This window comes from Heliconius melpomene, chromosome 21, assembly GCF_056956725.1.
Source record: "Heliconius melpomene rosina isolate 202511_hmr_F chromosome 21, ASM5695672v1, whole genome shotgun sequence".
Classification (NCBI taxonomy): domain Eukaryota; kingdom Metazoa; phylum Arthropoda; class Insecta; order Lepidoptera; family Nymphalidae; genus Heliconius; species Heliconius melpomene.
The window spans coordinates 14,864,387-14,891,982 of record NC_140409.1 but is presented as its reverse complement, the minus strand read 5'-3'; the positions used below and the strand labels follow the sequence as shown (position 1 = coordinate 14,891,982).

Here is a 27,596-nt window from a genome sequence, read left to right as displayed (position 1 = left end):
GTCATATAAATATGTATCTTTTGACCGGTGGGGTGAGCGGTTATAGATTTTAAAAAATGTAAAAAAAACTGTTCCATGGACATACTCGAGCGTGTCAGATATTGATACCATTAATATCATAACTTTTAAACATGAAAATATGTTAATCTGACTGTTTCCATGATAGAGGTACGTGCGTAAGAGTTAAAAATGACAAAAAACATAATGAAACAGATTTTCTAACCGATTTTCTAAGGGGATGTTAAGTGAAAAAAAAATCTGACGATTTGGATGTTACCCAAGCTGGCTATAATTGTTGGAATGTGCAAAAAAATTCGTTTTTTTAAATACTCAAGCGCGTCAGATTAAGATAAATATCATCTTCATGCCCTAGACGTGACATGTCAATATCTGAAGAGACTTGCTTAATCTGACAATTATTAATATTTCTTTAAAGCAATAAAATAAACAAATCAGCTTTACGTTGTATCCTACACACAGCAGGGTAGACAGAGGGAACCTAATAATATACCTTAATCTGATGCGCTTGAGAATGTCAGATGATCAAATTTTTTTTACTAATCTGATCCTTTATCCTAGACGCGCGGCCATGCATATGGAGCTCATATTTGGTGGAAGTACGTAACCGAGTACAAGGAATCCCCAGTATCTTAATCTGCCGCGCTCCCTCCTCGCCGCCCGTACCATAAATAGAATGACTATTTTATTTTTCTGTCATTTGATAACTACAATATGAAAGCCCGATAGATAGTCGTTGCATTCTACTAGCTGTCATATTTGGTACACCTCCGTGAAAGATATTGATGTGACATAATATAATAGCTAGTGCTTCCTTAGTGCGATGCACCATAAGATATTATGAGTTATGGTTTATTCTAAAATGTTTTTAAGCTTTTCTAGACATTTTTTAGACATGGCCCGGCGTTGGGTTTCACCACCTTTAAAGATGAATGTCACTCGTATCTCTGTTATAAACTTATAAAAATTTGGAGAAAAAGTATGTTATTACATACATACATACATACATACATACATACATAGCTTCACGGTTTATTCTCGGTAGTCAGAGAGAACGGACCGCCAAATGCTGTGGTACGCGGTGGTGGTAGTATGTTCATAATTTAGTTAATATACATAATATATATGCACTCAATGATTAAGGTTTTAAGGTATAAAATAAAAATACGATATTACCCGATAGTGTTACTTTATTCAACAATGGCGGAATGATTCAATGAATTACAATTACATATTATGCTGTATTTATGAGGAGAAAATTAATAAAAAAAAACTGACAAAATGTATTGTTGTAACTCTACAAGGCTCAAATTTATTTTGTGCGTGAAAAAAATATATTCGTTGTAATTAGTGATCAGAAGATCCCTATCTTCGAAAAAACAAATAAAAATAAAACTATATTTTAAGGAAAAAATAACTTTTTATTTCAGTTCCACGTGTGGTACACTGAGCCTTAACTAGTACATATTGAAGTGCTTAGGAAATAGTTGCCTATGTACTTTTTTTACTTGTAACTTATTTAAATGAAGACATTATTACTTATATATTTTATTTTTTATATATTGCAAAATCATACTTATAATTAATATAATAAATCTGTGTATTGATGAAAAAACCTGAAACAATTATTAGATTCATTGAAGCAAAGTTCTACGTGACATTTATCGCAATGTGTGTATGTTTTTCCTTTGCATCCAGGATATTTGCACCGTTGTCTTTTTTGACCCCAAACAGGAAAATGCTCAAACCCATCAAGTTTGACATCACGAGGAGGTGGTAGGATTGATGTATTTAGCTTCAGCCTTTTATTTTCAACCTCATCAGATAAACTTGGTGTACCTTTCTTTTTGTTTATCGATAGCCCGTACATGCATAAACTTTAACATACTTCAAATTTGAAGTTCTTCCGTTTCAGTGGCGTTGGCGTATATCGCTACTCCCCGACTCTTCAGTACAATAACCAACAATTGACAAGAGTTACATCAACAAGATGATAAAATAGCCTCAAGTACCACTTTCTAGTCCTTATTTTTATTTTATATTTCCCTAGGAATGAATCTAGGAGGTCCACACCACCCATATGTTTTAATTATTTGAGGGCAATCTACTTGTATATAAATATTTTTGTTCCTTGCATTATCTTCTTGCTGTTTCTATTGGCTTTCGGCCGACAAACGACGATGATAAAACGACTGGTTTGTTATCGTACGAAAGTTATCGTAAAAATATTGAAGGGGAGTTTCAAAGTCTATAATGGGTGATTCTAGATTTGTGTTTCTAGTAATACATTTACTGGAATAGGAGGTGAGTGAAAAGATGTTTTCTTCCAAATAAATTTTCTTTTTTTTCTTCGGTTGTCACCATTACAGAGCCAAGTATTCGAGATTCATGACCAATTGTGTTACTCATAATCAATGATCGTCAATGTTCAATGAGATTTTGTAACGGTACATGTTTGTGTAGTTGTACCTGATGTACTAGGCTGAGGGTCTGATATTTCAGGCTGACTATTTACAATATTCGTAACCACCTCGTTGATGGGAGAACACTGATCTGCGGGGATGAGGATGTTTCCACTTCGCTAAGTGGCTCTGATAGAAAGTTTTGGATAGACTGTATCTTTTCGATGTCATCATAATTTTCTGCTGAAAGTGACGATGACATCAGAAAAATTTTGTCCGTCTTCACTCCCAGAAGGAACGGCCAAGAAACCCTCATTATTTCCGTCACGCAATCTTCCTCGCGCCATTATCTGCAAAAAATCATAGTATTTATAAGGAAAGTTATCGTAATTTACGTACTTAGTGTATGTGGAACACACATAAAAGTATGATTTACTAATAAGTTTACTTATTGGAATATAAAAAACAACTTACCTCTGCAAAATATACACTTGATTATAACTCACAATATTTGTTTTTGAGGCACAACTGTCGAATGAGTATTTTTTATTTTTTTTAATGACACGATTAACATTTTTAGGTAAAGAGCCGTTAATTAGCTATAACATTGCTGTTGATAGAAGATCAAGATGTCAACAGATGCCGCTACTTGTCGTGTAGTGGTGTAGTTGTGTAGTTGTGTAGTTGTGTAGTTGTGTAGTTGTGTAGTTGTGTAGTTGTGTAGTTGTGTAGTTGTGTAGTTGTGTTGTTGTAGGAACTATTAGAGTCGAAGTGCCTTGTAGGGTTAAACTATTAATGAACTAAAAACTAACTTTATATTGTAATTTGGAACTAAAGCGATTATTGAGCAGTGTCGCGCTGATAACGACTTACTTAAAATGATTCTTACTTATATATGTATTTTAAATGTAAAAAACAATTGCTTTCGAAATCTTCCAATTTTTAGGACTTTAAACTTACAACCACAAAAAAAACAGTTTCAAAAAATATAAATTAAATAAACTATTAAAATGAAATATATTATATTTTTAGATATTTAAAGTAATGTAAAAGAAAAAAATATTTAAAATGTCAGTATTATAAAAACAAATTAAATTGTCTATGATACTTTAAAATAAACACACTAAGTACAAATATTTAAATGAAATTGAAGAAAGCCTGTCGAACCAATCCGAGTGATGTTGCAACGGAACGTTACCTAACATATTGTTACGTTATTACATTTTATGAGTAATAAGCATAAATTAAATTTGAGACATTCGCTGAGTAGAGACGGTAATGTCTCTTCTACTCGGACTTACTCGAATGTGGAGTAAGTGCGTACCACTTTGCTATTTATATTATTATAATTAATTTAGAGTTCATCGTGCTTTGGTCCAGAGAACTCCTCGTGGCTAATGAAGCCGTTCTTGTCCTTATCCTCGTGCTGGAAGATCTCCTCAACCAGCTTATCGTGGCTCTCCAGCATCTGCTTGATGTCCTCGCTCATCTCAGCGCCGTCGGATGGCACCATTTGCTTCTTGAGGTATTCGCTTACCTAGCATTGGCCAAATAATTAATAATAATTAAAACGAGAAAACAAATGAAATTGTTCAAATTATCATAAAGAAATAATCAAATAAAATAATAATAATAATTTATATACAATTATGTTTACATTGACAAGTTCCAGAACTCTATATATTCAATGACAAGATGTAGGTATAAAAGCAATAGGCAATCTACCGTATAAATCACAGATATTCTACGAGTATGAATCGACTTCAGGCATTGCGACGAAGATCAGAAGACAATCATAATTCAATAGTAAAAAAAAGTAGTTAATAAAAAGTTGACATTCAGATATAATATACATTCAATTCAGGCCTATACAAGAAGAGTCAGTCAAAAGATCATTCTCAAGAACGTCTGAGAAGTTCCGACACCGAACTACGAGTACTTTAGGGGAACCAAATCTTAATCCATCATAGACTGACCTCCTCCCGCGACAGTTCCCTATCGCCGTCGGAGTCCAGCGCGAGGAAGGCTAACTCAATACTCACTTCTTCTCTGGACAGCATATTGTCCTTGTCAGAATCGATCTCTTTGAAGACATTGGTGGAAGGAGGGGAGTCTCCAATGTTGATAAGTTCGACGTCGAATAAGAGCATGGCCTTAGGGGGGATCACGTTACCAGCTCCACGTTCGCCGTAACCGAGGGATGGCGGGATCACCAGCTTGCGTTTCTCACCTGGAAAATTCAATGGACATTTAATTTTATAACTTGTCAAAGACAATAGTGCTTATATTCTAAACCATTGCATTTTGCAGGATACGTAGAGATGCCTTAATGATAGGTTATTTTCTTTTGTTGCCACGCAGAAAGAAGTATTGCAAATTTACATCCATTGGGGGTATTTGTCAAATTGAATCAAGGAAACCAAATATATTATAAATATTACGAGTGAAGTTTAGCACAATTACAGCACAATAGTCTAAAATATACTTCTAAGAGAGCAGAGAAAGAGCGTGAGCACATATAAAAGAGTTTGTTGACAACTTTTATGAAATACCTAAAAAGTTATTTAAAACATAATAGGCGCGATGATCTCGAAAGTCAGCATTGAACTGACTATGACATATGGGGACTGTTGGTAGTTATATATGTTCTTTATTTACATTTATTTCTAACAAAAATTATTTCAAAGTCAAGTTTCTAACAGAAGGAAATACACACACTTTTCTTTTGTGCACGCTACAGCTTCTTGTGACCGGAGGGAAGAAATGTTTGATTTATTCCAACAGCAGTTATGTTGTAGGAGTTAGTTCGTGCATGTGGAATTTAACTAGACGTCGCTCTGTCGGCGCGGCGAGGGCGGCGAGGGCGGCGAGGGCGGCGCGCGACTAGGAACTTGTTGCAGAGAATGCGTCGTTACAACTTATAATTACCCGGCTCTGTCTATGTGGGTGTACTATTTGATTTTGGAAATACCGTACCTACCGCAGTTAGACGCCATCACCCCACTTTTGGATTTGATCTTTGTCTCTATCTTGTCTATTTTCCCGCAACATCCTTACATGACCACTATAGAATGCCTCAACATTAGATTAAATCTGTCTATATATGTATACGGCTTAGCCATTACAGGAAGCTGCTTAAGAAATACGGTCGTCAAACTCCTTACTACAGATTATTTCAAACAACTTCTCTCTGGCTACTTCGCGGGATACGCAGTAAAGCTGTTTATTTTTCTTATAAATTGTTCTTGGTACTCACCAACGCACATGTCCAATAAACCTTGATCCCATCCTTTAATAACTTGTCCAACGCCGATTTGGAAGGTGAAGGGTTGGTCGCGGTCTAAGCTGTAACGAATAGAGGATTTCAATTAGTCTTTTTATATACTATGTAGGTAACTCTCTTATTGCAATATACATCCAACGACCCGTCGCGGTCGCAGAGAACCCACTCGGTGCTATAACACTAAGCATCCTCAACTCTATGAACATCAGACTGACAAGACTATTTGCATTATTCAATACACTCAAATACTGTCTGTATCTCAATTGTATGTGTGTGAGCTAAATGTTGTTTTGGGCGTTTTGGTGTGTTTGTGAAGTATCCCGATGACTGTGGGTTCAAAGTCAAACACCGTTGTAAATGTTTATACTCGTAGAGTATACACGGCGATTCTCACTTTGGTGAAAATACTCTCTCTACATGCAATATGAGGAAATTGGGCGATGCGTAGGGTACGGAGTTTAGTGTGTTAACTTTAGGTTCCCAATGTCGGCCCTGTTTTATAGTAGTGGGATACAGCGTGAAGCTAAATAAAGTAAATAAAGAAAAATTGTTCTCCCACTCAAGATGTTCTCAATGGAAGAACGAAGTGTCCTAACACTTCGCGCGTGCTAAAGTTCATATTTAGAAAATGGTTATTTCTGTGGTTTGGTTTCATGAAGTTTACATCAGATATGTATTTTACTCCACTCACACACTTTGTTACTCTCCTCCCGCGGAGAGCATTGTTAGCAGAGCTACTAGAAACTAATGTTAAAGTACCCCATCCATTAGATCAATTCAGTATTTTCTTTCTAAATAACAAACATTAGAATATATATATACAGGGTGTCCCAGGAGTCAACGATAAAACGAAACCAGGTGATAGACCAAGTCATGACAGTTATGAGAAAAATACAAAAAAAAATCTTTGTCATGTATTTTTCATATTATATTGATTTTAAAAAATATCGGAAAAACCGACACCCTATGATAATTTTTCAAGTCCTAAGAATACAAATATTACTCTTTCTTCATTTTTTTTTCTGTAATTTAATCATGAGTAACCCTTCTGTAAATTACAGTTTAAGATTGAAACATACCTGCATTAGTTTCCAATAAAACGTGGTGTTTTTGCCAAACATTAAATTCAAAATATTTACTACATCCAACTTTAACCGACTGCACTATAAAAAAAATGTACTACTCTGTTTTTGCAAGTGACTTTAAAAGTTGGCGCATTTAATCTAGATTCCGAAATGGTACGACACTTGCTGGATTACTTCTTTATTGAAGAGAGAAAAATCGAAATACACGATAATCGGGATGTCGTTCAGCTTTTTGGTATCTATTCCGATACATTTTAGCTGCAGCATTTGCGTTACATAACCATTCTCCATGAATGAAAAGCATATTGGCAATGTGTCAAAGACCGAATATAAGCCCTGCGAGAACCCAGACTCGAGCACTGTCCTTATAAGTCCTGGGCCAGCCCCTAAGTCGGATAAGCGTTGCCTGGGCTAAGTGGCGGGAGGTCACTGGTGTGGTCTGTGATCCGTCCGTCCTAACTCTTATCCGGCCAAGGAGATCGTGATCGATGCCTCCAGACTCGTGCATGACGGATCCAAGGTACCTGAACTTTTTCAACTTTAGGGGATGGCCCAGGAATTATAAGGACAGTGCTCGAGTCCGGGCTCTCGCAGGCCGTATACTCGGTCTTTGACACATTGCCAATATGCATTTCATTCATGGAGAATGGTTATGTAACGCTAATGCTGCAATCTAGAATGTATCGGAAAAGATACCAAAAAGCTGAACGACATCCCGATTATCGTGTATTTCGATTTTTCTCTCTTCAACAAAGAAGTAATCCAGCAAGTGTCGTACCATTTCGGAATCTAGATTAAATGCGCCATCTTTTAAAGTCACTTGCAAAAACAGAGTAGTACATTTTTTTTATAGTATAGTCGGTTAAAGTTGGGTGTAATAAATATTTTGAATTTAATGTTTGGCGAAAACACCACATTTTATTGAAAACTGATGCACGTATGTTTCAATCTTAAACTGTAATTCATGGAAGGATTACTCATGATTACATTACAGAAAAAAAAATGAAGAAAGAGTAATATTTGTAGTCCTGGGACTTGAAAAACCATCACAGGGTGTCGGTTTTTCCGATATTTTTTAAAATCAATATAATATGAAAAATACATGACAAAGATTTTTTTTTATATTTTTCTCATAACTGTCACGACTTGGTCTATCACCTGGTTTCGTTTTATCGTTGGCTCCTGGGACACCCTGTATATATATATATATATATATATATATATATATATTTATAGTATATTTTAAGAATCGTAATACAAATGGCTCTCAAGGAAAGCAGATTTAAATTAGCTTTTCTATTTTTTTAAAATGACATTCGTCAACCACTACTGCAAGGTACAAGGTAAATATCCTATATGTTATAAAACAAAGTCGCTTTTCGTGTCTGTCTGTTGTTTCTAACTCTTCTTCTCCTAAACCACCCAACGCATTTTGATGCCGTTTTCACCATTAGGTCGAGTATTTTTCGTAGAAGGTTTATATATAGTTTATTATTTGTACATTCTTATGTAAATTAACATAAATACGATAAATATGTATAAAGTCATACCCGTTGAGACACTTTCGCGCATGCGCTGCTTTAATGGTAAGTGCTACATAAAAAAATGTACTGGAGTATTGTTCCTCTTAATAAGATCTACAAAAAAGTCCGCGAGAGCATATTCGTATCTTTTAAGAATAACGTGTAGTGATCATTTTTCTGTCTAAAAATAATAATTTCAATATATTTTTTATTGTGAGTCATATTTTTCCATAATGGTATTAATCCTTATCCTTTAAAATACTTTATTAATTTTCTACGTTAAACGAAGATAAAATTTGCTTTTTACAATATTTCGAAATTGCGAATAGTTTTACAGAAAAACGCATTTAATTGTTGACACATCCCGCCGTTGACACATCAGCTGTATGTTACTCAAGTTGCACTTATCCCTTACTCTTAGCATATAAATAAGCATATTTGTTACGTTGGCCATTTAATGTAGACCAAAACTGTCTTTTACTGTTTTTCATTTTAATAAGTACTTTAGAAGTTGTTACAATATCAAAAAATCCTTGCTGCGAAACGGCTCGCCACTCGCCATGCGTCCGCCGCGCTCGCATCGGTGGTTCAGTGGTAGAATGCTCGCCTGCCACGCGGGCGGCCCGGGTTCGATTCCCGGCCGATGCATTCTATTTAATTTTCCTCACAGGCAGCCACGTGGTGCTTGCTTTTCATCAGGGACAGAATACCCTCTTCAGCATTAACCACAAGCTCGAAAAAAACCCGCCTGCCTTTATAGCAACGAAGATTTAGAAGCGTTTGCACGTATTGGATAATTAGAGTTGAATGTATTATTTCAGCGCGATATATTTGGTTTCATATTTTTTATAGTAGTTATTAGTAGGTAGGTTTTTGTTTATAATTTCTTCCGTTTAAAAATAGTCATTTAAATATATTTTAATAAGTACTTGAAAAGATTAGTAGCACAGATTTAAAATTACGGTACCTACTAAACAATCCTTGCTGTGTAAAACAATTGGAAAATCCTTATTGAAACTACGAAAATGCGGGTTGCATTAGGGTTTAATTAATTTCCACATTATCTTAAGTGCTTTGCAAACATACATTATATGAATAATCCAGTAGTAAAAGCGGGCGAAGCCGCAAGAGGGTCGCTAGTATATTATAAAAGTCATTCCATTTCCCAAGAGATCAATATCTTGCTGCGTATTCCATTGAAGCATTTTAGTTGTATATTTTGATTTCAATTTATTATAATAAACAACATTGTGGTGCAATATTGATGCGACGGCAGAGAAGGCAGAGAGAACTTAGTGTCCGGACGCTCTGTTCTTCGCTTGCTTCACTGCGATGAGTAGTGTCACTTAGGCAGGTATCGATATTGTTTACCCGCCATTCACAAACAATCAAATATTGCGCATTGTTTATTGAATCTACAATAAATAACTCCATTGTCTCGGCTTGACGGGTGATCTAATAAAACAAATACAAGTAGCAATTTGATAACGACGCGCTCGCCGAGGGCGTAGGTGCAGGTTGAAATCCAATTCCAGAGGAGCCAGACCCACCACAGATATAAAAATAAACAAATAAACGTTATATACGTAGTATAAACGTTATTATAATTCAATGTAAATTATCCATACATTTAGGCAGGCATCTGATAATTCGCATGAAACGCTATTACGGCCGGCCTTTGTTCAGTTCAGCTCGTATACTCGCTTATCGTATACGAGTATACTGTACTTATTGTATATTACGTATAGTACGTATAGTATAGAAATTTAAACATAATTAATGCCAGTTAAAATTAGACGGACGAATGGTTTAATGCAAATTAATACCTAATATGCTTTTTGGTTCAAATTGTGAGTTAATTTTGAATATAACGTTATAAGTCATTAAAAGGGAGAAAGGAGTGTTGTTCGAGCCAAGCAGCACACACAACTTGTACACTAACAGAGGTAAGGTAAAGTACGTATTTCACGTTATTTACAACCGGGAAGTTACTTAACGTTTCTATCGCATTCAGTTTTTGTAGGTATTCGGAACATGTCTTCCGCTCCTTTGTTACATCATTTTGTTCGATATATTTAGCTGACACCGGCTTCAAAAACGAGACTGTATGACGTACGCATTAATTGTAATTAGAACAATAATTATAATGAACAATTAGAAGGACAATGCTGTCAACTGAGCGACTTGCTGTCTTGTTAGCAGTTCAGGTAACTGCTAGAAAGACAATTGAGAGCTTTGAGGGCTCGTACTGATCATTCAATATTATACACACTCACACACACCCTGCTCTGCTGCGAAGGATGAATCTTTAAAATTATATTTTATTCAACTCGATTTTACTTATTTGATACTTAATCTAGGTAAGAGTTTCTGAGAGGAGAGCACTATACATTTTTTAGTTTCAATAAATATATTGTGAGACGCGACACCGCTGTGACGCTGAATAACCTTTCTTCCTTTCGCGCTGTAATGTAAGTAACACACACCCAAAACCCTTTGTCTCGGAATACCACCAATTCAGAATAGTTGCAGGTTCCTTCAATCAACGAAAGAAGAGAGTGGAGTGTTTTACCACTAGGTTCTTATTAGTATTCTATGCATTTACACAATACAAGTATATGTCACTATGTATGTGTACGTGCTGTGTAGGACGGCGTGAAAGCGAGGTCAACAAAGTGAATTGAAAGTCGTCACGAACTCACGAGTGGAAAGTGAGATTGTGTTTGCGAGTGTGTGTGGAACCACCACCACCACCACCACCTGACACTACATATCTTACAAGAGGCGGATACAGAACTGCTACGGTCACCACGGTTACAAGCACGATACTAGTTAGTGCTGTGCTGCTAACTAGACTGCAGGACTGCAGGCTTGGTCGATACTAGTCGGAGTGAATGTCATTTGGACCACTTTTATCTATCTTTAAACATACAAAACTCGATCTAGAGCTAGCACAGACACACATACCACTACCACTACCACTACCACTTAATAATTCATATGTATGTCCGTAGACAAAGTAACCGCTGCACTATCAAACAACGCTATGCACTTAGCTGACTGACTCGCAGGGTCGCAGGTCACCTGCAAAAACATATGCAATTAAAGTTGTCGAAGACCGGAGCTCGAACATCTGGGGCTGCCATTGAAGGACGACCCCGCGCTACACCAGAGCTACACATGAGCTATGCAATTAGAGTGGTTAGTAGAACAATTACTTGTATAATATAACACGTAAGTAAATAGGTAACCCTATGCTGTCACTGACTGACTAGCAGGGGACTGCTATGTGGGAGATACGAGTATAGGCGGAAAATGAAAAATGTACGCCAGCCAGTAACAGGATTACGGGAGGGTCCACAAAGACTTTCAAAGATGCTCAATAAATTTTGGAGACAGAGAACATGCGGTAACTTTATTATTATGTATTGAAGTTTTCAAACTGCATTTTAAAATAAATTCTGGAGATTTACACAATTTTACAGTTTACACCATGCCTGCGCAGTTGTGAAGAGTTTGACTGTATGGAATCGTAACAAGTTCAAGTGAACTTTATCATTGATAGTGATTGAGTTACAATAAATGAATGAAAAGTAGAGAACGGTGAGTTTTAACACTTAGTTATTTCTGCCTGCCCTAAATGATAGATGCATTCAAATAACAGACCAAAAATGTAATATTACGTACATAGCTTTTCATTTACTCCCGTAATACCTTCCAACACCTTCTGAGAATACTCACACCGCTCGTACCTGTCAGTCAGTCGGTCACGTCAGTTCACACAAGATAACAACTTTCACAATTCTGCCAATATTGAGAACATACTCGTATCTAATTTGAAACAACAGACACAGTACACCAAGCTTAATCAATATTAGCCACGGCATTAAGCGTTCTTTCTACTTGGTAGTTCCTCGCGTTCCTCGCGTTCCTCGCTTTCCTCGCGTTCGTCACGTATCCGAGGGGGGCGATGCATCTTCTGTTTTAATACATCATTTGCTCGGAGCTGCGAGTGAGAGCGACGGACGAGTCCGCGATCAAATTTAATATTTATTGGAAGAGGGCGGCCATCTATCAACTGGACCGTACTGGACTGAGATCTCGAGTTAGGTACGAGCTAGGTACGATTGCACAGGTTTGACTCTAGTCTGACTAAAACAGAATACGAGTATATTGTCCCAGAGCTAGTAGACATGTAACTTATATAAATGTAAATTCAATAACACAGTATCTCAGCCCAATGTCTCATAACCCACAAAGAGGAGTTGTGAGCTATAAATATTAAAGTTGGCGTGTCTTGGCTTGCATCTGCTACCGCTAACCGTTCGTTTAAAAATTCAACAATGGGTTATCGCGGCCCGCGCTCCATACTTGTATAATTCTATAGTGGAGATACACTTTTCAACTTCGTTCCTTACGAGTTTTGTTTATTAACCAGGCAAGGCAGGCAGACAAGCCGACCGATAGCTAATTCGATTAAATGTACTAACTTTAACACTGATTACCGTGTTTATAACGTCTGACTCAGTCGTTAAAAGCTTTACACTTCAATTGGAGCTTGCTGGTTCATTTTCCATGAGATCATACGAGATTTTGGTATTATGGATTCTGCGTATTCTACAACCATGCCAATGTCAAAAACGCCTTAACGGCTAAACCGCAGGCTTCAGTGCAGCTTTCGCTTTTGGATTCTGGCTTCACTGGACATTTAGTGTTCGTTTTATTACAATCAGTTCATAAATTATATCAATTTAAAGTATATTGTTCGACAGAATGACTCCCTCTCAAAAAATACGAGTATTTATGCATCGTTTTAATCAAAACCTATATGGTAGGTACTTCCCGTGGACCTTCAGTTATCAACTTGGGCACCAAGTAACAGATCATTACAAACTTATATCTATAGTCCGGTACTGGTCCGCAAACGTCGGTGGGCGTGTTCGACTCGCGCTTGGCTGGTTTTTTCTTAATTACACTTATATAAACATTTTATAGTGCGACCGGGCCGCTCGTATAAAATATATTCGCGGTTAGATAAATGCAACTTTGAGTGCCATCGTCTTATACGCTTTACTTTTAACCCTAGAGAGATCTCCTCTCAATCTATATGTACAGAACTTCTCGATTTCGTCAAAATGTGAAGAACGGAGAGATTTCTCACTGCATGCAACTCCTTTTTATTTATTTTCCAAAATGGAGAAAAACCGTATAAAAAATAGTAAAATTCCACCAAGACCCTTGCAATTTTCGGTTTAATTATTATCCGTTTATCTGTTTATTGCGAATATATTATTTGGTGCAATCGGTACATTTTATATTTATGGTTAAAGCGGGGAAAGGTCGCTCAGTGAGGAGCCTCTGATTGCCCTCTGTACCAGAGTGTACCTTCCATTATCAAGTTGAAGTCCAGTTGTGAAGAACACTTAATATCTCTAATAAAGTATAACAGAAGAGACAACACCAAAATGTGTGTTGGTTGCATCATATCTGGCAGGTGAAGAACCCCCCCCCCCCCCACATCCTCCCCCCAAGTAAATAATATATAAGGCAGACTTCGACACATCTCAAAATATAAACTCGTTTCTTCGAGCATTTCATTCCAGTAACTTCAAGAGCTTCTTTATTTAGTATTGGCATGGGTCTAGCCGTGGTGGTCTTGAGTTCAAGTCGAGGTATATTAGTAGCACCATTCGTTCAACACACACCCAACCTGAAATACACAAAGACTTGACGAGTATGTATTTGAAACTCCTAGCATTTGTAGTAACGAAGTTTCATACAAATTTTCGACCCCAAAAACAACCCCTCAGAAGTCGAATATTGCAAATTCCCGTCTTAGCGAGCACCTACGTCCTATAAGTCACTGCTATGCAAAATTTGAGATTCCCAGCACATGTAGTTTCTGAGATTTCGTGATGAGTGAGTGACCTTTCGATTTTATATATACATAGATAATATAAGCATATATTTCTCTTCAGCATATTAATTGGTTACTTTTTAGTTGTATATATACGAACCCGCTACCATTGCGTACAAAGTAGTGAGGAGGCATACCTACTGAGTGACGTCAGACCGGCCCCGCCACTTTCACTCGGAATAGCCATATTTACATACAGACACATAATTGTATATATACATACCTACGAGCTATATCTGAAGTACAGCGAGTACCTTCGACGCTTCAGCTACATGATTATGTATTTGATTAACAGAATTGACTAACGATTATAATGACTTCTTATATGATTTTTTACATTATCGTAGTTTCTATAAGGAACTCGTGTAAAAGAGGGTACAACTAAGTGAAAAAGACTATAAAAGAATTGTGTTGATCGGGGGATGCAAGAGCGTCCGTCAAGGATCATACTTATTCTTCAGGGGCGAGGCTAAGTCTTCAATAATATACTTTTCATTATAAAATAGACCTCAACTGTTATCGCCTTCACCGCGTGGAGTTATCCTAGCTTACGTTAGTTTAAATTATTAGGTCAGAATAATAACCTCATTTCATTTAACACTGACCACGCCGATCAACTATTCCGAAGCCATTATATTCATATTTCTTAAGGTGTAGCTGGGCTGGTTCCATATGAGGTGCTCCAAATCCTCATTTTTATTATATGGACAGAAAGTGCTTGTTATGTTAATCAACTTTTACTAAGACGCTATATTTATATCTCTTAGAGTTTAGACAGGCTGTTAAGGTTCTACATCAGGTATCCAGATTTTCAAAATAAACTATAGCCTAGATGTTGCGTAGACTTAATAGCTATACAACAACGTGTACAAACATACATTTTTTGTGGATGAACTCCATTACTGTGCAGTCGAGTGACAGCATCAGCACCGCGCTAAGTTCAAGCCTATCGTTATCAGCCGCTGATGGCCACTCAGCCACTTCCACCCCCCCCCAGTGCGACAGTTCGAACGACGCACTTATTAAGAACTCTCTCTCTTCTTCCCATAGGTGCATAAGTGCTTGAAATTGAAAGTAAACCACTTTCTCTAAAACCTTATAGGCGAGAGTTATTTCCGCGTCTACTACTCTCTACTAACAGAGTGTAGATACATACGAGTACACCGACTCGAGAGATCGACTTTATTTTAGTACATTTGAGCCATCTTTAACGCGAAGCCGTCTTCATTCTAATTTGTTCCCCCTATATAGTCACAAAGAAAAGATACGAGTAACATAATTGTACTTCCCGTTGACCCACAGTCCTGTAAATGGTACGGAATCTTCGGTGAGCTAGTCCGACTCACACTTGACCGATTTTTATATCGTTTTGTTTAATAGTTAAACTATCTTCACAGACCACCTATACAGTTGTTAGAGCCAGAACACTGTGATTGGCTTACACAACTTTTATAAGAGTTGATGAGGCGCTAGTTTCACTGAAACTGAGGGGAAATTCACTTTAACTTCAATACTTGTAGTGTATTACATGGAATAACTATTAACTATGAAGTGTGCAGTTTACGCGCTAATTACAGGCGTTGCTAACTTTAGATACTGTTACTGTTACTGTTACTGTTACTGTTACTGTTACTGTAGTAAAACCAATTTTACATATAGTCGACGAGTAACTGTACAAAGTGAGCCGATGTGCACACACACACACCCGTCCGTGTAGGTTTGAGTATTCATTTTTAATGAATTTCATAAATAAAATAATAATATAAAAACAAAGCAATCATTTCGTTTGTCATTGTGTACGTGTTTATAAATAAATGAAATGTCACTTGAACTAAATCTAAAGTCTCCAGCTCTCCAGTCTCCATCACTTCCGTTACATCGGCCTTCAGCTTGCGCGTATATTAAGATAGATAGATATTGAGTTATTAATAATTTATATTATATATGTTCATTATATTGACGCAAATATTACATGCCATTAAAAGAAAAAAAACAAAGTCATTTCTACGAGTAATTGCTCAATCGTTTACACACAAACTATATAAACGAAAAAACCAATTAATTAGAAATTAAGACTCTTATTAACATAACATTACATTACACAAATTAATTTAATAAGTTCAAATAAATTAATGGCACAATCAATTAAAAACTAAATAAATTACTCAGCAACTTTAAATAAAATTAATCAAATATAAGAAAGAACAAATAAACAAAAGGGTACTAAACATCTTTAAAAACACGAATTAAAATAATATAATAGTTGAATATTTAATATCATTAAACTTTTTATTGTTAACTTAAGTGCATAAAATTATTATTTTTTTAATAACTGTGGTGGTGGGGAGTCCGCAAAAATGTCAATATTGTTTGGGAGGAACAGTACAGACAAAAAACACCTGTATGTCCTGTATGTACTTGCTGCAGCCAACAGCGGGCGCAATGCTTGTGCTCAGCGAGGCTTCTACGAACATTGCTCCGACGACGACCACGACCACGACCACGACCACGACTACATATGACAGGAGCTGTCCACTAGGTTCCAAGCAAAGCGTATAAGCTCCTAACGCCCTACATACGCGTACACGCGTACACGCGTGTGTAGGGCGTTAGGAGCTTACGCTATAACAATATATCTTAGTGTATGATATGGAGTGCGAGGACATTTGTTACCAAATAAAAACACGCAAGAAGGTAGGATAACCCCTTGCAGAGCATTTGTCAACCGCGGCATGGTGGTGGTGGTGGTGGGGGAAGGGGGGCTTCCTCTTCGATGGTGTTACACTTGTTTTAGCCATTTCGAATTCTGTTAAAAACATTATATGTTATTCTTCAAAAAAGAATATATTGCATACATTGTTATGTCATCAAGAAATTATCCACGTGACATTTTAGTGTTGGAAAGATTCTTCGTACCTACTTGTATATAGAGGGGGGGGGGGGGCGCGAGGGGCGGTGTGGGGGGAGGGGGAGGGGGGGGGGGTGTCTGGAGATAGGCCGGCATTAAAGAGATACACTTCTTTTAAACTTCACTTTATCATTTACATTTTTTATGTGACATAATATTATATTTATTTCTTTGCTTCTAGAATTTCGTCAAGACATTAAAATATAAATATATTATATTTAGAAACAATACCCAAGTGTCTCAGTCAAACCGATGTTGTAGGCAATCGCCGCAATAAAAGGTGAGATCTCGGACCTCGGACCATCCGCGTCCCCTGTATTATTCAAGGGGGCCCCTCCTCACACACATATCACATACACAACATGTGGACACCCACAGTCCGCAGTCCAACACTTGAACACTTGAAGGACTGGTTCGTTTCGCTTCATAGCGTCATCGTATCTCTAAAATTAGTGGAAAGCAGGAAACGAAGTGATTTATCAATACATTGCAAAAGTCCATCGATTTTGCCTTTTTTTAGTCGCTTTACTCGTATCTCTGCGCTGGAAAGAACGCAGCGACGAACGCTACAGTGAAGTTCCATTAGTATGTAAATAAAATCAAATCCCCATACTGATTATCAACAATTAAAATTAATAAACAAATGAATACAGATTGGTTTCAATATTTATAAAGTACATTTTATTTTAAATTTCTTAGCTACGCTACGCTTCTTATCAGGCAGGTAGAGCGAGAGAGACATTGCGTTTATTGGCGGAACTGAACGCCGTCCTAAGTGGCGTCCATTTACAAACACCAAAAGATACGACAGCAGAGTCTATTACTTAAACTAGCTACATACCTGTACAATAGCCTGTACAAACTGGATATCCTCAGATGAGATTCGAATCTACTACTGAGTGCCACTAAGTAAATAGCCTTTTCTCTTATTCTCTCTCTGTTGAGTACTAGTACTCAAGATTGAGAGAGAGTGGCGGTGGACAACGCCGGGAACTGACGCTTTTTGTTTGGTGTAACAATTGAGGTCAGCTCTGATAACTCACGTAGATATTGTTGTCTTCTTTGCTTATAATTACATTCTATTTTACCGCTTTAAATAAATATTTTTTATTTTATTAATAATAGAAAGGCAATTAAATGTAATGTAAAGTGTAAAGATTTAGTGCAACCTGCTTGTGTGTCTGCTGAGTGAGTCAGTTCGGGACGGTCTCTACTTTAAAGCTCATGCTAGCGCCATATTTATATTGCTATCCTCTAATAAATACTCTTCAGAAAGTGCTGGAGTGTAGTAGTAGTCTACATTGGGGTGTCAGACAGTCACACATACGACAGCGAGAGGCGGAGCCCCGCGAGTACAATAACAATAACATCATACAATTTAGATGGTTTTTACTAATTAAATGGCGTAATGAGTTCAGACAAGTAAAGTAACATAAGGAGGTGAAACATCAAACAAAGTTGGCTAATAATTCAGGAGTCGGTACACCGCACCGCACCGCCGCACTGGGTTGAACTCGGGAGAGAGCGGATTTCTCTCCTCTCTGCTACGCTGTATACGCTGTATACTAGCAGGTCTAGCGCCTGCGGCCGCGAGAGGTCTCCGTATACCTCTCGAGCTCACGGCGTCGTCGATGCAATGCTGTAATCTATACTAACTATAATATACAAAAGTAGTAGTGTTTACACAGATTTCCAGGCATAAAACCTACTTGCTGTCAGTCAGGGGCGTCCGCGGCTTTACGGCGCTGCGATCAAAGCGCTAGTGAGAACACTTACCGTGCACGTTTACAGAACAGAACACAAGAGTGTTTCAAGGAAAGGTAATGTTTCTTAAGGCTAATTTCATTCGTCAGTAATTTCAGTCGTTTATGGTTTCTTAGGCATTTTAGCGATAAGCTTGGAACTAGGGATGCCCGATGTTAGAAAAACATAGGTGTTGACATCGATGTCAACATCGAAGCTAGTCGAAGCTAGCGAAGTAACATCGATGTTTTCTTTTCTTTTCTTTTCTTTTCCCCACAGCTTCACGCTGTCACGCCCACGCCCGCTTCAGCTATATATTTAAATAAATATTTCATTTCCTCGAGGGGGGATCGAACCCACTTCCAGTCGATTGTGCAGCACACTTTGAGCAGTTAATAAAACGGCAATTTATAAAACTCTAAAAGTAGTAGGTATTTTTTTTTTGCTTACAATATTTCTTTATATATTAAAAATAAAATAGACATATTAATAGTGACACGAGTCAGGTCGTAGACCACAGACTAGGTAGAGAACTGAGTAGTTCACACACACACACACACACACACACACACACACACACACACACCACTACCACAGTGTGAGGAGGTGTTCAGAATTTAATAAATACTGTGTGTGGACGTGCACACGACCAAATCCTGACATCGATGTTAAGATGTTTTCATTATTGCACCATTGATGTTAAAACATCGATATTTTGTCTCTAGACTTATTACTATGACTAAATAGACGGAGAAATTTAAAGAATATTTGAAATAATGCTACAATTTGACTATGTTAAGTAAATTATCGAAGGTCAATAAAATTTCAGTAGAGTATAAAACACATTTGCGGGCAAGCGGGCTGGCGGTAGTCCGCCGGGCGTAGCTCGCGTGATTCACGACAGAGGGGTTTACGGCCGAGGCGAGGTTTACTCCTCTTAAATATTTAATATGGAAAAAATACCAACATACACAGAATTTATACTTTCACTACATGTAGGCTTCGGTAAAACGACGCCGGCAACGAACGGGCTACCTGCGGAATACTAATATGATCCTTTTGGCGCCATATGAAGGTATTGAAATTCAGGCGCGTTAAATGTAAGTATTTCGTATTACTAAAGCAGAAATGAAACTATTTAAAGCTATAATTTATTTATATTAAATTAACTTTTGTTAGTTAGTTAGTGTCATTTTTACGCTACCGTGCGTGCCGTAGAAGTGCATTCGTAGGAAGGAGACTTCAAGTTCAGAGGGAGAACCCCCTGAACCGTTATAAAGCAAGTAGCTTTGTAAATTTGTAAGATCTCTCGAGCCTCTAAAATATGATTCTCTATTTTAAACCAATATTGCTTGATATGACGGAAGCAGGGGCAACCCTAAATAAGGTAACATATTACATAATCTCATTAAAAGGTTGTAGTAGTAGTCTCTACTCATGAGTCCGGGACTCGTGTTGCTTTGTTCTATTCAGACATGTCATGTGTATTTTTAGAGTTTCATTCGAAAATTGATACATAATTGTTATCAAGATATATCGATACATCGATAAATTGATTTTATCAAATTTAAGCGAGGCAGGTATTCACGTCCGGTTGAACATGACGACGAATGGTTGGATGCAGTTCTGTTCTCCAGCTGTACACTGTACACTGTGCAGGTGGGTTAGGGGGTTAGTGGGGTCCAGGATGTAAATATCTGGTAAGACCAGTATACCAATTGTACCGAAACGAGTATTGCTATTGCACTATTACCTCAAGAGCGGAGGTACTTATTCAAAGGCACACGTAGTCCTCGACCGCATCAGGTAGCAACAGTAGAGGCCTGCACCTTTAATCAACTTATACAAACTTTAGGCAACTATCGATAGTTTTAATTTGAAACATATTTCGTTTGCATTGCATTGGTTAGATGAAGGTTATTTTTGGTTTGCAAAGTACTCGTGTCTCGTAACGGTGAAAGCGGGGAGCCGTGATGCAACATCACCCCATAACCTAGCTAATGCTAGGACACTCCGTCTCCTCCGTCGGCTAGCGAACATTGCTACAACCGTCGCGTTGCGTATTGCGTCTGAATAGAAGATAAGTGGAGAATGAAGAGATGTGAGAATTGTAAAAAAATAAAAATTCCAGACACATATAACACAGTATTTTTTAATTTGAAAGTATTGAAACGTACAGAATCTCTTATTAGTTCTAGCTCTGAAAGATTTCTTACTCGAGTACATAGCACTTGATTATTGAGCTTTAACTTTTTTTAGTTTTTGTAGTTTAGTGCCAGTATTTCGTGATGTAGCAGCAACAATTGTCCGCTCTCTGATGGACAGTAGTCCACCCTGACGGTGATGCCTCCACCTGCACCTCTAATGCATAACTGAATGTTACGCTATTCGCAAGATCGCAAGGCAAGTGTTCGCAACGCAACTTCGCTTATGCTGAGGGAGGGTGGGGCGGGGGGAAGGATAGGTGGACACTTCCCCCTCCGATTTCCGCCTCGATTAGAAACTATTCTTACTATAAAGAGTAATTTATTATGACATTAAAATATCAAACAAAAGCCGCTAGAGGCAAGAAGACCAGCACTGATACTCGCGATAAGCAAAAAAGTTGTAAAAAAAAGATAAATTCGCGAGCGCATCTGCTTATGCAAGTAATATTAATGATAAGCATTTTTCGTATGACCGGGAGCAGAGAGAGTCACTGATAAGGTGATAAGAGAAGTCGGTAAATAGTACTTAAGTAATAATGTGTAATACAACATAGAGCTGTTCGAATCATTAAGGACCCAGTAAGCTGTGAAAGGCGTGACACTTTGACTCTGCGTAGAGACGTCTCCTCGCTGTGCGTTCTCTATCGCATTTATCATGGTGAGTGTTCTGAAGAACTGTTTGACCTGTTACCTGCCGCCGAATTTTCTAACCGCACAGCACGTCACAAATTTAAATATCATCCACACCATCTGGATACGTGGCACTCCACTACTGTGCGGTTTCGTAGAAATTTCCTTCCACGCGCCACCGAACTGTGAAACGGTCTACCCGCGGCAGTATTTCCAGGTTGGTACGATATGGGTACCTTTAAAAAGCGCATCTATCTCCACCTCAAAGGCCGGCAACGCACCTGTAGCTCCTCTGGTGCTGCACGGGGTCGTGGGCGGCGGTGATCACCATCAGGTGACCCTAACGCTCCTTTGCCTTGTCCTTTTACCATAAAAAATATATATATATTGTAGTGAAGTATCCACCTTCAAGATTTGCATTTCGTGTAGGTCACTCTCTGTGCCTCACTGATGGCAGACATATGGAGACATACTCCGTGTCATCGTCTCAATCGGTAATGCTCTTAGTAACGCTAGTACAGTCATTTGCGAATCAAAGGAGATTGCTGAATTAAATGTATTCTTGCTTAATTGAAGGGAAACTGTGTAGGTGCCGTCATATGCCGTCATACCACCCACCGCCTGCCACCTACCACCCGCCGCGGCGGTGCAGCGGTTGTGTGTTGTTTGGATAGTCAAATAAAAGAATATTATGAACGCCATTGAAGGTTCGATCCCCACTCCAGGCGACACAAGGCGCGGCAAAGCGGCGGTATTTAACACACAATCTCTCGTTGGCAGAAAGCGGAGAATCTGACACTACTACACTGACCCTCTCGGCTTACCCTGCTCTATAGGCACACACGCATATGCGCGATGCAAGGACGGACAAGGGACGACAGTGATTTATTTTTACTTCCAGTATAAAAGAAAGCTGTGTCCTTTACTGCATAACTGCCTTTTCATAATTGAAGGTATAATAATTTATGCATAATTGACAACGACTCCTCGAGACTCCCCTGGCTCTCCGCCCACCGGCCCGCACACACGCTGGTGAAATGGGTTAAATAAGGAGCAATCTTTGTATTCGTATCGGTTACTATACCACTATATATATATATATACACTATATATATATATATACTATATATATATATACTATATATATATATATATATATATATATATATATACTTATACATATATATGTAAATAGATATCTACACGTAAAACAAATAATATAATTAATATGAATATTTAACTCCATTGGAAGCGTGACACGGGGTGACGTGGTAAACACTAACAAATGGATTTGCCACACATCGCCACGATAGCACGACCTACTGCTACTGCTAGACTGCTACTAATTCATTCGATGCGATACCTTGCACCAGAACAATCAATTGAATTCAGGAAAGTAAATACATATATGGAATATGTTAATGTAGTATCTTAATATTAGATTATTACCGAATGAAGTTCCCGAGTTTGTTCGAGAGCCACGGTTACCTTCGATATATCTTTGGGCAATCTTAGCACAACGCGTCAAGTAACAATCACTAAATTGCTTGTTTCAGACGGAAACCACTATCAAGTACATCTCTTTAAGTGTTAGCTAATTTAAGGAAGTTTTGTATAAGAAATTGCATTTGAAGCCGTGATCCTTGGAGAGCGTCATCCCGCACAGCAGGGTACGCAGAGGGAACCTAGTGTTAAGTTACTTCGTTCCTCACTTGCCGCCGAATTCTAGAGGCCACAGACTCACACACGCACGCACAATCGTTCAATATCAAATTAATTAGCACCAGATCGATTTCTAAATGGAAACTTCATTTTCTTGAACGAGAAGTTTCATTAATTTTGTATTAGCGGCCGCTGCAGACGGACAACACAAACATCAAGTAATCAAAATGGTAAAGATGATCAGCCTGTAATGGTAAAGCTGGCCTTCTTCTTTGTTATTCATTTCCAATTTTGTCATTTTGGTTATTTGACGAAGTTAAATTAATGCTTCGATTGTTGTTGTCACGCGCTTTATAGAGAGTTGGCTATAGACCGCAGCTTCGGTTGCCTGGGGAAGGAGGAGAATATGGGGAAGTCCCCTACACTCTCCAAGTCTGTCTGTCTGTCACGCAGTAACGAAATAATTTTCTCTATATCAATATATAGGGCTATCGCCGACAGCGAGGACTGTCCGCTGATCCGGCATATGTGTGACATTACAATGTCACTATTAGTTATTAACTGCTAACACTATATATTAAGTTTTATTGTATTATTACTAACATATTTGGATCATGTGTTGTCCGAACAATAAACATTTTTATTTTTATTTTTTTTTATTATTATTACCTATAGCATGTTTTTTACTCCAAGTGATTGAAAACTATTTAAAACACTATAGTTGAAAATTTTAATAGTGATTATTATTATATATAGATTAATATATATTTGCTATCACGGACCCACGCAGACCCGACGCAGGTTTCTAGTTATTTAATAATTTACATTCTTTCATCATTGTACAAGTAAGTACCTACTAGCTGAATCATTTAAAACTAACAACGGGGCCACATTACTGACAAATGACGTCACCACTTTTTGTTGCCATATTATATTAATTAAGTATCTGCATGAGGAAAAGACAACATTATATAAACTACAATTTTTTATTTGCAAGTGCACGCTGTATCCCGCATAGATCATGGTTGGCTGAGGGGTCGTAGTGTTGAGACACTCCGTTCCCTTAGTTACGCTTAATTTTCGAGACATTGCGTTACACAAGGTGTTACGGAGCGAGGAAATGACTATAGTATTTAGTTAATGATTTTATTTTAAACAAAACTGGTTTCACTTTAAAATCCTTTGAAGTCGTCGTGGCGCAGGGGCACAGGGTTAGTCGGTACTTTACTTAGTTAAATAATGATCATAGAAGCTATTTTTTACTTTTTAAAACATTAAATAGCAATTAGACAATTCATAGTAAATAGATCATCTACCTCAACTAAGCCCCCCGACGGCGCTGTAGGGCTGTAGGGCTGTAGGGCTGTAGGGCTGCAGGGTTGCAGGGTTGCAGGGCTGCAGGACTGCAGAGCGCTCGTCGAATGATAACTAAAGTCATTTTCATTGCTATTTACACTGATATGCTAACTGTGGGTAGAAGTGTTTTTGCATATTGGTTGTGCTATATTTATTCTATACCAGCGGCCCGTCGGCGGCTTCGCCTGCGTGAACTACGTTATTATTAATTTCTGTCTCCATGAGTACCTACGTCCTATAAGTGACGTCCATGCAAAATTTGAGACTCCTAGCATTTGTAGTAACGAAGTTTCATACAAACTTTCAACCCCAAAAACAACCCCTTAGAAGTCGAATATTGCAAATTCCCGTCATAGCGAGCACCTACGTCCTATAAGTAACTCCTATGCAAAATTTGAAATTCCTAGCACATGTAGTTTCTGAGATTTCGTGATGAGTGAGTGACCTTTCGATTTTATATATATAGGTTTAATATTATAAAGCTGAAGAGTTCGTTTAGTTAAATGCGCAAATCTCAGGAACTACTAGTTCTAATTAAAAAATCTTTCTGAGTTTGATACGTATACGTAGTCCGTTTTTCGCTCAACTGTTTCAGCTCAGTTCAACGGTTTAGATGCTAGGCAGGACCTGTCATCATCCAGGTGTCACCTCATACACAACACATACTCGGAGACAATATATCTTGTAACATAACAGTTACATTTTAATTTGTCATTGTTATTCGTGTTAATTTGTCGAAACTAATACCACCAGTTCCAGTACCAGTTTCTTTCCGGTCGGGGTTGATCGGGCTTTCTACAGAAAATTTAAAATTGGCCAGTCTAACCCAATTGAAGATCGACGACCTGGATGAGAGCTGGTAGCGTGTCCAACTGCATTTGAGACAAGTGACTGAACGATTAGTTGTTTCATCTCTTCAATAAAACTTTGCCAATTACAAGAAGGCGCTATACTAGCGAGTAAGATAAGAATATCCGTTTTCATTAATACATTTTTCTTTATATTTTTTATTATTTTTCTGAATCAAATTTTAATATTAACTAAAATAAATTGACATTGACTTATTCCTTGGAGATGTAATACAAAAGCGGAGAACGTAGCCTTAGCACGTCTGACACTATATTCCCTCTGTCTCCCCTGCCGTGAGCGGGCTACAGCGTGAAACGAGAGTGAATATGCTTCAGAGCACAATATGTAAGTAGTTATAAGGAAGAGGCTTTATAAGCTCGTTGCCTCAATACTGCACTCTATCTCTGATGTTGACATCCTTTGAAGGCGCAGTGCTGTCTGTCTACTGCAACCTGCCTGCCTTCGTCCCCAGTCAACCTACTTCATATATTCAATATTAAATGGAGAAACAATTTGATATTTTTATATCTCTCCACTCTCTCCGTTTCTTCCTATCAATATACGCTGGATAGACACAAGGCACAGAGAACCTAGTGTCAATACATTTCTAATTTGAATTTGAGGTCACTGAGGCGCAGTGGACCAGCGTTCGGAGGAAATTTAATTCCTCGATCTGGTAGATACAACGCGGGGGGTGGATAACCACCACTCGACAGGCAGTTTCTCGATAATGTGTTTTCTGATAGGGACATTAAAGTACTTCCTTAAATAAGATCACTTTTTCGGAATCAATCTATTTTCTAGCAAAATATATTATAAATAATATAATAGGCATTTCAAGCATAGAGCGTAGAGCGTAGAGCGTAGAGCGTAGAGCTGAGAGCACACAACAATGTGTATCTCGCGAACAATTTAAATATAATAAATAATGTGTTAAGATGAATGGTTAACTAGTTCCTGAGGTTTGCGGTCCGAGAGCGACATGCGAGTACGTACCTGCTACTAATTAGTTATTGTACAAGTCGCTTACCGTTATTATCCTCGCTACTTCATTAATTATGTAAATTGGTGTCAATTAAATAAATAATAATCCCGATAGAAACTTTTTTAGAACATACTTTATAGTGATGTTTGTGTTTTTAATGATTATTTATTGTCAATAAGAGCTTGGAGCTTAACACAGAACGACCGGCCTCAGTCCGGATGCCAATGTTTGTTTTCCTATTTCCTAGTAGGCAGCAGTTACTTCTCACTTGGATATGCTTTAGCTCCACGAAGTATACCGCGAACAGCAGGAAAGGCAAAGTGAACGTAGTTTTAAGAGCCCTACCCCTCGGACACTGTAAAGGATTCTTTAGTAAAAACGTTGTGAAACTAAAAATAAGATAACGAATACAGATTAACATGCACAAGTATACATTCTAACAATGCGTTGTTATTTCACAGTAGAGGTTAGAGGCCACAATGCTGGGACCGACGCATGGGAAACTTGTATAACACAGTGTGGGCAGCAAACTGTAAAGTACACTAACCTGGAATCGAATTTGTGACCGTTTTCGAGCTTGCCCGTGTAGTGCATGGTCAGCATGTCGCCGTGTTTGGACTTGGCCGTGCAGCCCTCTGGCACGCTGACCACCTCTACCTTCAGTTCGGTGACCTCGGGCCCGGCCAGCGTGGCTCCGGCGAGAGCCAGCAGCGCGAGTATACAGCGAAATGACATTTTGAACTTACGAAAAGTTGTGGAGCCAGATAGTAAACGCGCGCTCTACACGACCGCTGGGAACCAACTGACGAAGTGACGACTGAGGCCTGAGCGGCCGACCAACTTGCCGGAAAGTTTACTGGTCGCCGCTGCATTGGCTGAGGGGTTTCTGTCCCGCTCTATCAAAGCTTATCGTATACGCCAGAGCGAGGTGGGCGTATGTCTGTCGGCGCCTCTTCAGTCCGCCACGCGTGCGGTGACGTGATTACACTCCACAGTCCACGTCCCACTTTTACTCCGAAACTGTCTTT

General features: G+C 38.2%; 1 protein-coding gene across 1 annotated transcript; it reads right to left on the bottom strand.

The window, feature by feature from the left end:
• Window positions 1-1,190: 1,190 nt before the first annotated feature.
• Fkbp14 (peptidyl-prolyl cis-trans isomerase Fkb14) lies at window positions 1,191-27,392 on the bottom strand. Its single transcript, XM_085205612.1, has 4 exons — window positions 27,116-27,392; window positions 5,677-5,765; window positions 4,463-4,650; window positions 1,191-3,957 (listed from the first exon to the last, which is right to left on the bottom strand). Exons 1-4 carry the CDS (start codon window positions 27,301-27,303, stop codon window positions 3,775-3,777), a joined length of 648 nt encoding a protein of 215 aa, XP_085061738.1. The 5' UTR covers window positions 27,304-27,392; the 3' UTR covers window positions 1,191-3,774.
• Window positions 27,393-27,596: the final 204 nt, after the last annotated feature.